Genomic DNA, 15,724 nt, shown 5'->3' on the forward strand with positions numbered 1-15,724 from the left:
GCTGGGGCTTCAGGTGTGCTCTCACCATGAAATTTGGGGAGAACAAATGAATTGCTGGAGCTCAGTGCCTTGCACCAGGCTCAGGGAAAGCTGGAATTGTGGATTTTCCTAAGGACTGGGTTGCACTTGCTTTGCCTAGGGACGTGCACCGTGTTTGCAGCAGCTCCACATTTATTTTTTGGGGTGCGAACCGAGCACAACTAAAACCCAACACAATTTGACACCCGTCCCACCGGGATCTCATCCCCCATCCTCAGCCTCTTGTCTCCCCTCTCCAGGTCCTGCTAGCGAGTCATGATGGTTGAATCTGCCTCGGAGACGATCCGCTCCACGCCCTCGGCGCAGAACGGGGTGAGCAGCCTGAGCAATCAGCCCGATGCCGGCGGCGGTGGCGGCAGCGGGGGCGGCCCCGGGGGCGGCGGCCGCGACGGAGCCGCCGGAGCCGAGGCCAACGGAGAGATGAGCCCCGTGGAGCTCCTGCACTTCCAGCAGCAGCAGGTAATGCAGGCTGACCTGTTCCTTCAAGCCCGGCTTGCACAGGCAGCGGGGTTCCGCAAGGATGCGGTTTGGGGACAGCATTGGGTTTTGCAGTGATTTGTGCTCAGGGTTGGGTTGCACCAGGTTTGGTCATTCGTGGTTGAGGCGCCCCAAAAATTCGTGGTTGAGGTGCCCCAAATATAAGGTCTGGCCATTCGTGGTTGAGGTGCCCCTGCTTGCACAGGCAGCGGGGGTCTTCAAGGATGTGGTTTGGGGATGACATTGGGTTTTGCCGTGATTTGCGGTCAGGGTTGGGTTCCATCAGGTGTGGCCATTCGTGGTTGAGCTGCCCCAAATCAGGGGTTTGTCCTTGTCCTACATGCCTTGGGAAGCGGAGTCCATCCACCCAAACCTGTTCCTTCAAAGCTGGCTTGCACAGGCAGCGGGGTCCTGCAAGGATGTGGTTTGGGGACAGCACTGGGTTTTGCTGTGATTTGTGCTCGGGGTTGGGCTGCACTAGGTTTGGCCATTCGTGGTTGAGTGCCCCAAAAATCAAGGGGTTTGTCCTTGTCCCACATGCCTTGGGAAGCAGAGCCCATCCATCCAAACCTGCTGGTTTTTTCCTGCCTGCTCTGCCCCCATCAATCCATGGGCTGAGACACCAAAAACCTTGGCTGTAACACAAGAAGCAGGTCCTGCCTGAGAGGATTTGGCTTTTCCAGGATCTGCTTTCCCATTCCCAGCACTCCTGGAGATTGAACCTCACCCACAGGACACGTGTGACAGTGACATTGTGTGTGCAGCAGCTCTGGATGTGCCCTTGGGGTAGCCCCTGCCACACACGTGTCCCCTCTCAGCCCTGAGGACGTGCCTGCAGCTTACCTTTCCAAACAAACTTTGGCGAAAAAACATCAATTTCCCTGCTCAGCTACTAAATAAGGCAATGATCCCTCTCCTCGTACGGAGATCGCCTCCCTGAGCCATAAATTCCAGCATGAAAGCTGTAAAAAATTGCTGTGTCTGATACTTTAGTAGGGAGTGCTGTAAATCCATTACCTGGATAACAGGCGTTCCGCACGCCGCTAAGCCCCTGTTCCCCGCATCCAAAGGGTAATCATGCGTGTAATGCTGCTGCCAGTGCCCCTCTGAGGAGCTCCCTGCTCTCCCTCCTGGAATTCCAGCGGATAACGGGAGATCCATGTGTCCCCCCAGCCAAAAAGATGCAAATCGTGGCTGTGAAATGGGGGATCTCCTCCAGAAAATCGGGATTTTCGTCCTTGTGGATTCTCCTGGTTCATGCTGATGTTTCATTTCACCCCAGTGTTGTTTCTCCTGGTGGGAAGCTGGCTGGCAGGTGGGATTATTAAAGCAGAGGGTTTGGTGTCACTTGGATTTTTTTTTTTCCCAAAAACACCAAGTGACACCTCCAGCGACAGCACCTGGGGAAGGAAGGGGGAGAACCCATCCCGAGGATTATCCATCTTCCTGCTTCAGGGAGCAGGCTGAGCACCAGCTGGGGTCAGGAATAAATGTCCCCACAGCGGAGTTTTGGACAATTAGGTGCTTGATGGAGGCTTTGCTCCATCCCCGGGAGCACCCAGCGTTCTCCCCGGGTGTTTGGATGGCTGGGCTGCTCCCTGTGCTCACTCCCTCACCCTGCAATGGCAGCACTGCATCCTGATTCTCACTGAGCTTTGTGAAATCCCCCCAAGAAACCTTGGGAAGCCTGCAGGGGTGGGAGTTTGATCCTGGTGTGCCCAAAGCTCTGTGTCTGTTGGGGTTTCTGTGCCCAGATTCCATTTTTGACCTTTTCCAGTGCCTGTCACCTCGCTGCTTTTACAAGCGTCAGGCCAGACAGGTCTTGGCAGGGAATTTTTGGGTTAAAGCTGCTCTCCAAGGGTGCTGCCTCGAGGTGGGTGAGATGTTGAGGCCATGGGGGTGTTTGTGGGGTGCTCAGGGCCCTTGTTGTGGGGTGTCCCTGGAGCAAGGATTGCTGAGACGGGGTCACCCAGCTCTCGACATCCCCTAATCCATCCATCCATCCATCCATCCATCCATCCATCCATCCTCATCCCTCCCAATCCGTGCCACTTCCCGGAGAGCCTGGAAGGGGAGAGCAGGGTGGAAAGGGCATCCCCTCTCCTTCCTCCCCTTCCTCCCTCCTCCTCCTCCTCTCCCTCCTCTCCCCAGCCCGGGGGGGTGTTAATTCTCTGCATTTCAATGCTCGGGACGGGGCTGAAAAGCCTCAATAGCTCCCGGCAGCTTTGTGCAGGGGCTGGCCGAGGGGAGAGGTCGCCCGGGGGCACCGGGGGCAGCCCCCGGCCCGGGACCCCTCCCCTGTCCCCGCTGTTGCTGTGGGAACGGGGAGGGACCTCCCAAAGGGATCTGCCAGCTTTCCTTCCCTTCCCTTTTTCCTGGGAAAGGAGAAGGAAAAGGGAGAAGGAAAAAGGAGAAGGAAAAAGGGAAGGGAAGGAAAGGGAAAGGGAAAGAAAGGAAAGGAAAAAGGGGAAAGGAAAGGAAAAAGGGGAAAGGAAAGGAAAGGAAAAAGGGGAGAGGAGAGGAAAGGAAAAGAGGCATGGGGTGATGGGGGTGGCACATCCCTGTGATGGGGGATCCTCTGGATTTTTAGGAGTGGGAATAAACCACTGCTCAGCCACAATTTGGGGTTTTTCAGGGTGTTTTTTTTTCTGAATTGCTGCAAAGAATTCCAGCTTTTAGCCAGCAGTTGGTGTTTGAATCCATGGGGTGCAGAGAGATGGGATCACTGCAGGTTTGGGGTGCAGGGAATGGAGGGAAAGGATGGAAAAAGATCCTTGCAGACACGGCAGATTTCCACATGAGGAACTCAAATCTGTGCAAACCTCGTGGAGCAGGGATGTCCTGGGACAAGCAAGGGGACAATCCCCGAATCTGGCACCCCACAGGAGCTCCCTGCCGCTCTAAATCCATGGAAAAGGAGCCAGCTGGAAAATCCAGCTGCTCTGGTGTTGTTTTATGGTGCAAAAAATACCCAAAAAATTGCAGCTTGCTGCAGACAGACGTCAAAGAAACGGGGAGGAATAAACAAAAATAAGACTTGTTTTGGAGAAGGAGCAAACGGGACTTTTTTGGGAGTTGGGGAAGGGTGTGGAGGGGGAGGAGAGGCACTTTGCTGCCCTGGGAGAGATACCATTCCATAAAACATGTGATCACATCTCAAATATATTGTGTAATCCTCTATTATTAGGGTATTTAAGATAAAAACGAGGCCGAAGCACTTAAGTGAAACTCATCTCTCTCTTCACTTCCCTGATTCATATTTAATATTTCACTGAGGACAAATGCAGGAGCAGTTTTTCCTTTTTTTCACCTTTTTTTCCCTCCTTTTCCCTCCTTTTTTCCTCCTTTTCCCCTATTTTTTTCCCATTTTTACCCCTTTTTCTCCCCTTTTCCCCCTCCTTTTTCTCCAATTTTTCTGCCTTTTTCCCCTTTCCCCCTTCTCCCCCTTTTCCCTCATTTTTCCCTCATTTTTCTCTCAGTTTTCCCCCTTTTTTCCCACAGGATGGGATTGTCAGGAAGGTGTTCCTTGTCCTCTTAATTACTGGGGCTGGGTTTAACCTCTTGCCTGTGAGGATTGAGGAGTCAGGAGCAGAGGAATAAAATCCAGGAGCATTGGAACAGGGCAGAACAGCTGGGGCTGGGCCACAGACACAGAGCTGGGTGTAAAAAGGGATTTTTTTTTTTCATTTTCCTGTGAGGAATTGTGTCATTTTTTTGTTCATTTGGATCTCTTGGAGCCATTTGGTTCTGGTTAAGCGAGGCCAGGGCTGGGCTGGTGGAAGTGCTCCTCAATATGGCATCATTTACTGTTAATATCCAGCTAAAAATATCCCTGTGTGTTGTTTTAATGGCTCTAATTCTGGAATGTGACGATGTCATTTTTATGAGGTTAGTGTAAAAAATCTTCCCTTTTTTTTTTTTTTTTTTTTTACCATTTTTTTTCATCCCTTCCCAACCTCTCTCCACCCTCCAAAAGGATCAGAGGGAAAAGGGAAGATAAAAATCCCCTTCCTCCTTCTTTCCATGCAAAGTTCTTGCTTTAATGGAAATTTTCAGGTTTTTATTCTTTTTGGAAGGTAAAACACGATATAAAGCTGTGATCCAGGTGGAAAATCCCTCAGATGATTTTGGGCAGCTCTTCCCTGTTGGAATTAAAAACTCCATCCTCATAAAGTGAAATATCTGGTAAATGAGGCACTTCCAAATACCCCAAGCAAGATTCTCCTTCGTCCTGGGATTATTTTGGGTTGATTTTTTTTGGGGGGGGAGGCTGTGGTTCCTCCTTTTCAAATGACCATGGATGTCTCCATGCTCTCCATTTTTTTTGGAGCTCTTGACCAATTTATTCCCAATTAGGCCTCAGAGAGGCTCTGCTGGGGCAGGTTTTGAGGAGGAAAAGGCAGGGATGAGGATTAATCCCAAATTAATCCAAGGTGTGGTGTGAGGCAGCTCTCCCTGGGCTATTCCAGGGCTGGAGCCATGTTTGGGTTTTTTGGTTTCTTTTTTGTTTTGTTTTTGGTTTTTTTGGGCTTTTTTGTTTTGTTTTGGTGGGGTTTTGGGTTGGTTTTTTTTTGTTTGTTTGTGGGGGGGTTGTTTAATTTTGTTTGTTTGTTTGTTTGTTGTTTTGTTTTCTGGTGTTTCCCCATGGCACAAAGGGGAGTTTGTGTTGTTTACCTTGGAAAAGGCAAAAATCAGCCAAAATCTCCCCTTGCTGGGGTCTGGAGAAACATCCAGCACATCCAGGGGTGGAGGGGAGAAAAATCAGGATAATCCTCAGGTAGGATGGGTGGGAGTTGGAAAATGAGGCTGCTCCCCTGCTGGAGGATGTCTGGATTTGGGGATGGTTCAGAGAATTTGGGGATTTGGGGTCTGAGGGGAGGGATGAGCATCCCTGGGGGGATCCTGGGAGCAGGGAAACCTCCGGTGCTGTGGGAGCAGGTCCTGGCAGGGTGGGATTGATCCCAGCATGGCTGGGATGGAAATTTTGGCTGTTCATGGACCCCTTCCCCTTGCCAGCACACACCCTCCAGCATCTCCCGCCTCTCCCCACAATCCCAGGTGTGTTCCACACCCCAAGGAAGTTCTGGGCCTCCCCCAGCCATGTCCAGGTCCCCATCCTCTTCCTCATCCTGGAGTGTGCTGCGTTTGGGGAGGGCAGAGCCAAACCAGCCCTATCTGTGTCTGAGACAAGCTTTTTCTGGGATCATCTGCAAAACTTTTTCTGGGATCATTTGCAGACGTTTTCTGGGATCATCTGCAAACTTTTTCTGGGATCATTTGGTGATCAGAGAGAGTTTGACACAAGGAATTCATTCCCAATTCTGGCTGGTGTGCTGGTGGATAACACCCTGGATATGTGTTGATTTTTATTTATAAATCATTTTCCCTCTGGTTCACAGAGGTAAAATCCCATCTACTCCCACAGGGAAACTCTTCCTTCTCCTTCCCACCTCCTCAGCCCCAAGGAGAGGCTCTGACTGATGGAAATCTTCATCCCCTCACCATGGGCTGCTCCTCCTGCCTTGTTTGGGCAACAAATGCAGCTGACAGGTGGCTCTGCCTCCTGAAATTTCATCCTGGGTGCTCCACATGCTCTGTCCAGGTTTCCATCCCTGTCTGAGGGACCTTGCAGCAGGTTCCATCGCTGTCTGAGGGACCTTGCAGCAGGTTCCATCCCTGTTTAAAGGACCTGCAGCAGGTTCCATCTCTGTTTGAGGGATATTGCAGCAGGTTCCATCTCTGTTTGAGGGATAAAAAGCAGGTTCCATCTCTGTTTGAGGGATATTGCAGCAGGTTCCATCCCTGTCTGCAGCTGAGCCCAGCTCAGGATGGAGAGGGGACAGAGGCAATGGAGGGAGGGGGCAGCTCCGGGCGCTCGCCAGAGAGGCCCCTGTGTGCAATTGTGAGGCCATGTCGGGTTTTTTTTCCCTGTAAATCTTTGTAATTTCGTGCTTCAGAGCACACCAAAGTGAGGGAGCCAGCGGGGAGTGAATTAAATTCCCCCCTGAGAGGCGGCGCGGTGGGGCCGAGCCGCCACCCCAGGCCAGCCAGGCCTTGGGAAGAGAAATTTGAACTTTGGGAAGAGAAATTTCAGGAGAAATCCTGTGCAGCACTTTTTGTGTGCTGGAGAAGTCTTGTGCAGCACTTTTTGTGTGCCGGAGTTCTGTTCCTGAGGCTTTTCCCCCTTTATTTTTCATCCTTGCTGCGCTGATTTTTGCTAGGCCGGAGCAGGGCCCTGCCCTCACTGGGTCTCCTCTGTGAGGTGGTGCTTGCAAAAATGGCAGGAATTGCACATGGAGAAGGCAAATCCATGGAAAACTCTGCTAAAAACACTTGGAAAAGCAGCTAAAGCTGAGGGATTTGCTGTAGGGACGTGGGATGCAGCTCCAGCACTCATCCTGGTGGGAGCCTCAGGCCTGAGCTGCCATCAAGTGGATTCCTCCACCTTGGCTTTTAACTGGAATTACTGTTTTCATTTCTAAAAGTAATTAAAATATCAGACCTTGAGCTGTCATAACTGTCACAGGGTTTTTGTGCTTGCATTACCGATGCACATCTATCCCTGGTAATAACAGGGAAAATAAAATGCCCTGGAGAAAAAAGAAAACATTGGGGCTGAGGCAGCTTCAGGATCAGGACCATGGGATTTTTCCATCCGTGATTCCCAGCGGTGAATTGTGGTGTTTGTCCTCCAGGATCTGAGTTTTGAGTTGTTTGGATAAAGGAAGTTTGGGAGGTACTGCTCAGTGGCCATGGGGCAGCTCTGGGTGCACAATCCTGGGACACAACTCTGGTAAATTCACCACAGGAATAGGAAATTAGGATCCATTTACTTATAAAATTCCTCAGGTTTTGATTTTCTTGGGGCTCTCTGGTTCATGGGACGATGACAAACACAGCCAAGGGTGCCCAGTGTTGTGTCTGGGGTGTTTGATTTGGGCCTCCTGCTATGAAATTATAATTTTTTTATAAAGTAAGGTTGGGTGTGTTAAACACTTTGCTCTCAGCCTCCAACTGGAAATTCCCTCTCATTTTCCACATGTCCTTGTAGTGCCTGTCCAGCTGCACACAGTGGGTCAGGTGGATTTTCCACCCAAAGATGTGGCACAGCTGGGGCATCCTGTGCTCATCCCAAGAGTTCCCTTGTGCACAGGAGCACAGGGAGGACCTGAAATGGGATCTAAAATGCAGGGAATTACTTTTCATGGGGGCTCCATTTGAGGAGGGACTCTGGGTTAGGGTTTTGTGGGTGCTCCTTGGTTTGGATCAACAGGTGAGGCGTGTGCTGAGCTGTGAGTGGATTTAGGGAGGGAAGGAGGGTGGAGACTTTTCAAAAACGTGTCCAGAAAACACCCAGAAGGAAGGAAAAGAATCCTTGTAAAGCAGAAATAAGGAGCAAACAGGTCTGGGAGCACTGGGTTGTTTCCTCAGAGCTTTACTCCTTTTCCTGGCTCCCAAGCTCTTTTTCTCAGCTCACGCTCGCTTCTCTCTCCTCATCTCTTCACAGGATTTTCCTTAATTTCCCATTTTCTCCAGCTGCCTATAGTGCTGGGCATGGCTCTCTTGTACCTGTGTTTTTCACAAGTGCATTTTATCCATTTCTGTTGTTTTCTCCCTATTTTTGTGGGATTCCCGGGGGGATTTTTTTTTGTGGCATTCCCTGTAAAAACTTGAAGAACTCCTCACTTTTTCTAAGCAAACCCCCCTAAAAACAATCAGGTTTCATGGTGGTCACTTGTGTGGGTTGCTGAGCACCTCTTGGATCACCATCAAATGCACTCAGACAAATTCCTGGATTGATTCAGGCTGGAATCCTACACTTGGCTTCACCTAAACCTGGCTGGAACTTTCTGACAGAAAATCCAGTTAATAAAATTAAATACCCACGGTGGCTTTGGGCACAAGGGACAGCTGTGGTGCTGGTGGCTGTGAAATAAATCAACCAGGGGACAGATCTCTGAGTGGCTGTGCCAGAGCTGGGGTTTGGGAATGACCCTTGTGAGGTGGGAATGCTGGAGCTGGTGGGGATTTTTGGGAGAGGACAGGATTGTCCCCATGGGAACTGGGAGAGTGCTGGTCTCTATTGGGATCGACTGGTGGGGATTTTTGGGAGAGGACAGGATTGTTTGTCCCCATTGGGGCTGGGAGAGTGCTGGTCTCTAATGGGATGTACTGGTGTGGCAGGAGGGAGCACTGGGGAGCGCTGCCCTCTCTGTGCATCAAACCCATCCCGTGAGGGAAATCCATGGAGAAGGAGCCAGAGCTGGAGGAGGAGGAGGAAGAGGAGGAGGGAGCCTTGCTCATGCCCACCCCTGTGTCTCTCTTGCAGGCTCTGCAGGTGGCTCGGCAGTTCCTGCTGCAGCAGGCCACGGGGCTCAGCTCCCCCAGCAGCAACGAGGGCAAGCAGCCAGCGGTGCAGGTGAGCCCCAGTGTCCCCTGTCACCCCCTCCTGGGGACAACACAAATCCCCTGTCACCTCATGGCTGGAGCACCCCAGGAGTTAAATCCTCAGGGAACCTCCAGAAGTTTCTTGGGAGGTTTATCTGTGTGTGGGAATGGTTGGGGAGGGGAGGTCACTGTGTGTCACCACTTTTTGGGACAGTGTTTTGGAGTTTCCCAGGGTTGGAGCATCCATCCCAGGATTGATGGTGGGTGCTGTGAGGGTGGCACAGGGCTGGAAAAGGGAACAATCCTTTGGGCTGGAGCCCAGGCAGGTCCTCCAGGATGGGACAGAGGCCCAGCTGGGATGGGGATTTGTGGCACTGGCAGGAAAATGGGCTTTGGGTTGGCACATCCTGCTCCTGTAGGGATGGGGAACCTCCCTTTGCTCCCCTTCTCTGCCAGAGGAAAAGGGCAGAAAATGGGCAGGAGAGGGGCGAAATCTGGAGAGAGGGGGAGGCAGGGAGAAGCAAAGCCCAGGCGATGGGAAGTGACAATTTAAATAGCTGTGCGGAGGGGCTCTCCCTTCAGGCTAATTAAATTTATCGGAGAACAGCAGGTTACCTTATTAGAGCCACGTGGGTTTAATTAACAAAGGAAAGTAATTAGCACAAGCGCTCTCAGAGCTGGAGGTCCTGCCTGTGCCAGGCTGAGCTGGGTGGCAGCAGGAGCCAGGCTGGGATGGGCAATCCCTGGATCCTCTGTGCCAGGGCATGGCTGAACCATCCAGCAGCAAATCCCAGAGCTGCCAAGGGGTCAGGAGAGCCCAGAACCCCCCGGGCTGGGAAACAGCAGCAGGGTGGGAGCAGTGGGAATTAGTCAGGGCTCCTACGGCACAAACAGGCGGCTTTTTCCAGCGGTGCCGGCAGGAAGGAAATGCAGTCACTGCATGGAAAATGTCTGCAGAGGACAAAGGCGGCGAGGGTGAAGTCAGATTCCGGTAACCGGCGCCTCGCTCCCCTCCGTGGGTGTGTGTCCCTGCACTCCTCCTCCTGCTGCTCCTTATCCCTCCTTGCTCTCCCTGCTATTCCCGGCTGGATGCAGCCGAACATCCCGCGCTGCTCCCCAGCCTCCCCTCCCTGCTGCCCATCTGGCCAGCGGCTTTCGCCGGAGCGAACTGGATCTCCTTCTTCTCCCTCCCTCCCTCCCTCCCTCCCCTCCTCCCTTTTCTCTCTCTCTCTCTCTCCGTGTTGCAAAAAGGACTTGTGAAAGTTGTAGACGTGAGTCAGAAATAGCTCATAACTCAGCAGCGCCCGGCAGTGCCTCCCCCCGCGGCCCCGCCGGCAGCTGGAGCGGGATCTGACCGAGGGGAGATAGGGGATTAAGCAGACTCCTTTGAAAGGAAGTTTATCTAAGGCACCGTGGTGTGGATGAGACTGGCCAGGACGGCTGCAAGAGGAGGAGGAGGAGGAGGAAGGCTGGGTCCCAGCACAGCCCTCCTTGGCTTGGAGGCAGCAGGAAGCGAAGCAGGGTGGGGATGTTTGAGAATTGGGGTGTCCTTGGGGTTGCTGCCTGTGGATGTGCAACCCCACAAGTTTGGGAAGGGATTTCCACATCCATGGGGAATTTTGTCTCCCCTCAGCTCTGTGCCAGATGGTTCCTGGCCCCCAGTCCTAGGGGAATGAGCAGGAGCGTCCCAGTGCTGGCAGGGAGACCCCCGTGCTTGCCCGCACTATGCACTCTCCTTGTCACCCCACTGATGGGGATGGGACGGTTTTGGGGCACCAAGCCAGCAGGATTAATGACATTCCCGACAGCCTGAGCTTAAAAACAAGCAGGGAGCTGCTGGACTCAGCAGCATCTTGGATTGGAGTTTGTTTTGGAGTAGGGACCCTCTTCCCACAGATGCCATGAGGTGTGTGTGGACAGTCTCATGTTGTCACTCCAGTTACAGCTGCAGGAAAGGGAAAAAAAACCCCAAAATCCCATCTCTGGGTGTTCTAAAACATTTTAAAATAAGTTTATTTCTTTACAACTTTAAAACTCTTGAAAACTTGGTGGGCACTGACAAAATGTTGCTTTTGGGAGCTTTTGGTGTTGCAGGACATTGTTGTTCTGGGATGGTGGGAGCAGCAGATCCCCCTGGGATCCAGGAAAACCCAGAAGGTGCTGGAAAAGCAGCACCCCAGTGCTGGCTTGGAGGCACCTGGGAATGATGGGGTGCCCTCTTTGGGTGCCCTCAGAGCTGCCTCTGCTGGGATCAAGTGGCTGGGAAGGGAGAGGGGCTGGAGGGCACCCGGGGAAGGGAGGAAAGAGGAGTTTGGAGCAAACTGCGGGAAATTGCTTTTCTTTTGTCTGCTGCAGCGGGGAGGGCAGCAGAGCGGAAAAGTGTATTTTGTTGATTTGAAACTTGAGTGAAATGGGTAATGAAGACAGATCAATACCAGCCCTTCTGCGTTCCCTCTCTGGGAAAAAAAAAAATCCAGCAGCAGAAGCAGCCTGTCCGTCCGTCTGGGCTCGCACCGAGGTTTTTCCATTTGAACTTGGAGCATCCCTGTCTGTCCCTGCTCCATCCCAAAGCCCCCAGCTCTGCCAGGCCGGTGGCACTGCCACCATCCCGCTCTGGGATTGGCGTTTTGGGTTCACAGAGGAGGAAAGTCACTTTAATCCCTGCAGAATCATCGGTGTGAGAGCTGTGCCAGCACCCCGTGCTCATGGAGGGGATATAGGGACCCTGCCCTGGTGGTGCTGGGGGACAGGGCTGGCTGAGGAGGGGGCTCAGTGCTGTCACCTCAGTGCTGCCACTGTCCCCAAGCAGCGGTTGGAGCCCAGCCAGGTGTGACTGGGGCCTCCCCAGCAGGAAGGCTGCGCTAACGAGGATGTGCTAATGAGGATGCTCTAACGAGGATACACATTGGGCTGAACATGCCGGGCATTGATTCCTCCTTTTCTTCACAGGAAGCTGAACATCAGGGCCTGGTGTCCTCCACGCTGGTGTCCCCCGCACCTGCTCACCCTGCTGCCACCCCACCCAGGGCACTCACTTGGTTCAGAGTGTTCCTAAAATTGCTCCTAAAACCACCCACGGCCTCAAAACCCAGCCTGGCACGTGGGGCTGAGCTTTATTTCTCCTCTGACCCTGAGCAGATTTTGTCTCATGCCAGCCTGGTGAGGTCTAGAGGTGGCACAGCAGCGTTTGGGTGGCCCTGTGCCACCCCTCAGGGTTTATAAGCCATGGCTGGGGTCACCTCGGTGTCAGTGGCATCACTGCCTGGCACTGGGAGCACTCCCAGACTGTCTGAGCCAGCTGGATCTTGGAGCTCACCCAGGGATGCTGAGTGCAGGAAGGGAGGCCAGGATGTGCCAGGAAGGTTGGGGTTGCTCTGGTCCTGTGAGAATTGGGTGCTCTGGGGTGGGATTTGCTCATCCCCTGCCCTTAAAACAGCACGACTTGAAGCTGCTTTTGGTGGTTGTTCCCTCCCTTCTGTTCCGAGTCTCCTCAATTTGTTTCTGTTTGGTTTGGATTTGAAAAGAGTGGTTAAAATTAGAAAAAACAGCACAAATATGTTCCCTGCTGTTTCTAACTGGGAGTTAAACCCCAAGATTGGATCAGAGCAGGGATGCGCATCCCTGAGCTCTGTGGAAAACCAGGAGAGAGCGAGGGGTGCTCATCCCCGTGATCCCAGAGGCAGCAGGGATGGGGCGACGAGGTCTGGGCCGTGTGGTTGAGGCGTGGAGCAGGCGCTGTCCCTTCCCGTAGTGGCAGTGACGCGCGGCCCTTGGGGACACGGTGGCTCCTGCAGTGACCTCCCAGCCCGGGTGACAGCAGAGCAGGGATGTTTGGATGCTGATGGAGGATGTCCCCAGGCCGTGCCAAGCCAGCTGTCCCCAGGGTCAGGAGGGCACTGTCCCTCTGATGACAACACTGTGGCACTGAAGCCAAGGCTGCCGGGCTGTGGCTTCCCCCGCTCTGCCTTGTGCCTGGGAGTTCAACCCGCTTCCCGTAAAAACAACCCAAAAAAATCCAGGAAAAATTTCTCAACAGCCTCGCTCCCCATCCTGCCTCGTTCCACACGGCCAAGTCCTGCTTCCCTCAGCTGGCTTTGGCTCGGGGAGGGAATATTCCCTGGAATACCTGTGCCTGCTTTTCCACCCACTGCCTCTGGCACGGGGATTCCAGCCGGGCCCGCCTGGAAAAGCAGCCCCTGGAGATGCTGCTGGCCGGCCCGAGCAGCGCCGGCTGTTTCTGGGAGCAGCCAGAGCTGTTAGTAAGCACTTTCTGCGGGGTGGCAGCCGGCCAAGGCGTGAGTCAAACCCTTCCTGACTCGGTGTCTGGCAGATGCCAGCTCGTGACGCGTCGGGCTGGTCCCCAGCCACTGCTGCTGCTGCTGCTGCCGGGACCTGCTTCCCCAGGGATGTGCTGGCTGCAGGGACATTTCCTGGCTGCTCCCGTGCCTGGGGGTGGGGGCAGCTGGGTGGCACTAACCCCTCACAGCCCCTGTGCTGCTCTGGTGTCCTGGGCTGGTGGCAGCTGGGTGGCACTCACCCCTCAGCTGGGTGGCACTCACCCCTCACAGCCCCTGTGCTGCTCTGGTGTCCTGGGCTGGTGGCAGCTGGGTGGCACTCACCCCTCAGCTGGGTGGCACTCACCCCTCACAGCCCCTGTGCTGCTCTGGTGTCCTGGGCTGGTGGCAGCTGGGTGGCACTCACTCCTCACAGCCCCTGTGCTGCTCTGCCTGGCACCCTTCAGCTCTCATGTATCCCAGATTTTGAAGCAGTTGCTGCCCAGATCCCACTGTTATGTCCCGGGATGCCAGGCTGGACTCATATCCTGCCACAGGGAATCTTGTCACTGAGGGCCATGGGTGCAGGTGAAGGGGTGTCGCATCCCTGTGGGGCTTTTGGCCAGGTTGGGATGGACATTTCCATCCCCATTTCCATTCCCATCTTGTTTTGCCAGAGCAGCAGCTTTCCCTGTCCCCACCAGAGGCAGCTGGCACTGTCACCAGAGCTTGGGACAGAAACCCCCCAGCACTGGGGTTTGCTGGCCCACATTGGGGTCAAGGCAGTGCTGGAACATTCCCAGCACTGAGGCGTGGGATGAATGGGAGCAAAACCGCCTGTAAGTGGGAATTTCCTCTTTTACTAAAAGTTGCTGCTTTCCCTGGAAACCTTAACTGGGAGAGGAACGTTTTCCATGCTGTGGGGAAATTCTTCACAGCAACCAAGGAAGCAGCAGAGCTCAGATGCCCCTCTCAAGTTCACCCCATCCCCACCTCACCCCCACACGGATCCGCCACCATTTCTCCGTGTCAGCTCCGCATCCGAGCGGGGGGGAAGGAAAAAAAAAGCCATTTAATGCAGACAAAGGTTGTATGAAAATATAATTCTGCTTTTGTTAGCAGCCATCAAACTCTAAAAAGCGTCACTTTTGTTTTCTTGTAACATTGTGAAAACCTCGTGTCGGATCGAGAGCTGGGGCCCTCTCGACTAATCGCCTCTCCTTTGTGTTTTTAGATTATAGGGGCAATTAGTGTTGTCAAAACCTCTGGCAATTCTCTTTGCTCTTGACAGGGTGTCAGTCCGCTGGGCGAGAAATGGAAGGTGTTATAACTCTCCGGTAATTAGGATGCCTCCGATTTGAAAATGCCAGCAAACGTGTTCGAGGGGCCGCGGGAGGGGGCGGGGAGCCCGCCCGGGCTTGGGGGGGATGTGGAGGAGCAATTAATTAGGGGCTCTCATTCCGAGCACGTTGCTGGCTGATGAATTGGCAGAGGGAAATTAGCGGCGCTCCTGGGCGCGCATCTCGCTCTCCTTGCCAGCTTCCCAGATGTTCACCCAAGGCTTGGCACAGCTGGCTGTGAGCACCTGGGTGCTCAAACAGCAGCTCTGCACTGGGCGCTGGTGCTCGGGGCTCTCTGGTGGGTGCTGGAGATGATGAATTGGCAGTGGGAAATTAGCAGTGCTGCTGGGCACGCACCTTGCTCTTCTTGCCAGCTTCCCTCCTGCCCAGATGTTCACCAGAGCTTGGCACAGCTGGCTGTGAGCACCTGGGTGCCCAAACAGCAGCTCTGCACTGGGTGCTGGTGCTTGGGGCTCTCTGGTGGGTGCTGGAGTTGATGAATTGGCAGAGGGAAATTAGCAGTGCTGCTGGGCGCACATCTCGCTCTCCTTGCCAGCTTCCCAGATGTTCACCCAAGGCTTGGCACAGCTGGCTTCGGCCACCTGGGTGCCCAAACAGCAGCTCTGCGCTGGGTGCTGGTGCTCGGGGCTCTCTGGTGGGTGCTGGAGCCTTGCAGGGTGTACTAGGGCTCATTCCTGAGCTCCAGCCCTCGCTCTCCTCGCCAGCTTCCATCCTGCCCAGATGTTCACCCAGGGCTTGGCACAGCTGGCTGCGAGCACCTGGGTGCCCAAACAGCATTTCTGCACTGGGTGCTGGTGCTCGGGGCTCTCTGGTGGGTGTGGAGCCTTGCAGGGTGCCGAGTTCCAGCCCTTGGGTGGGAAGTCAGAGGAGTTTAATCGATAGCTCAGCTGGAGGGGGAAACGCTGGTGACACAAACAGAGCTCGCCCCGTGCCCGACGCCTCCCTGCAGCAGAATGCCTGAGTAAATAGATAAGGCCTTGCAATCTCCCTTGAAGGTCACCTGGACACCCATCACAGATGGGAGGGACTGCACGGGGCCACCCTGTGGTGCCATCCCTGCCGGAGTGGCTGCAGGGGCTCCAGGCTGGCATCACTGGGAGGGCTGGCAGGAACCAGGCTCTCCATGGGACTTTGCTGGGTTTCTCTGCTCTTTGAGGTCCTGAGATGCTGAGGAGCTGTTTAGTT

At 54.0% G+C, this 15,724-nt stretch overlaps 1 protein-coding gene across 7 annotated transcripts in view; it reads left to right on the forward strand.

The window, feature by feature from the left end:
- The first annotated feature begins 294 nt into the window (after positions 1 to 294).
- FOXP4 (forkhead box P4) overlaps positions 295 to 15,724 on the forward strand; it is a 38,853-nt gene continuing 23,423 nt past the window's right edge. For 5 of the 7 annotated variants that reach the window (XM_054293939.1, XM_054293941.1, XM_054293943.1 and 2 more), the window contains exons 1-2: positions 295 to 498; positions 8,846 to 8,935. In XM_054293939.1, the coding sequence (XP_054149914.1) occupies positions 295 to 498; positions 8,846 to 8,935 (294 nt within the window). The remainder of the gene's footprint in view (positions 499 to 8,845; positions 8,936 to 15,724) is intronic. The other 2 variants (XM_054293944.1, XM_054293945.1) reach the window with 1 other exon arrangement.

This window comes from Melozone crissalis, unplaced genomic scaffold, assembly GCF_028551555.1.
Source record: "Melozone crissalis strain CALT ecotype California unplaced genomic scaffold, PUWL_Pcris_2 ptg000198l_1, whole genome shotgun sequence".
NCBI classification, from domain to species: Eukaryota; Metazoa; Chordata; class Aves; order Passeriformes; family Passerellidae; genus Melozone; species Melozone crissalis.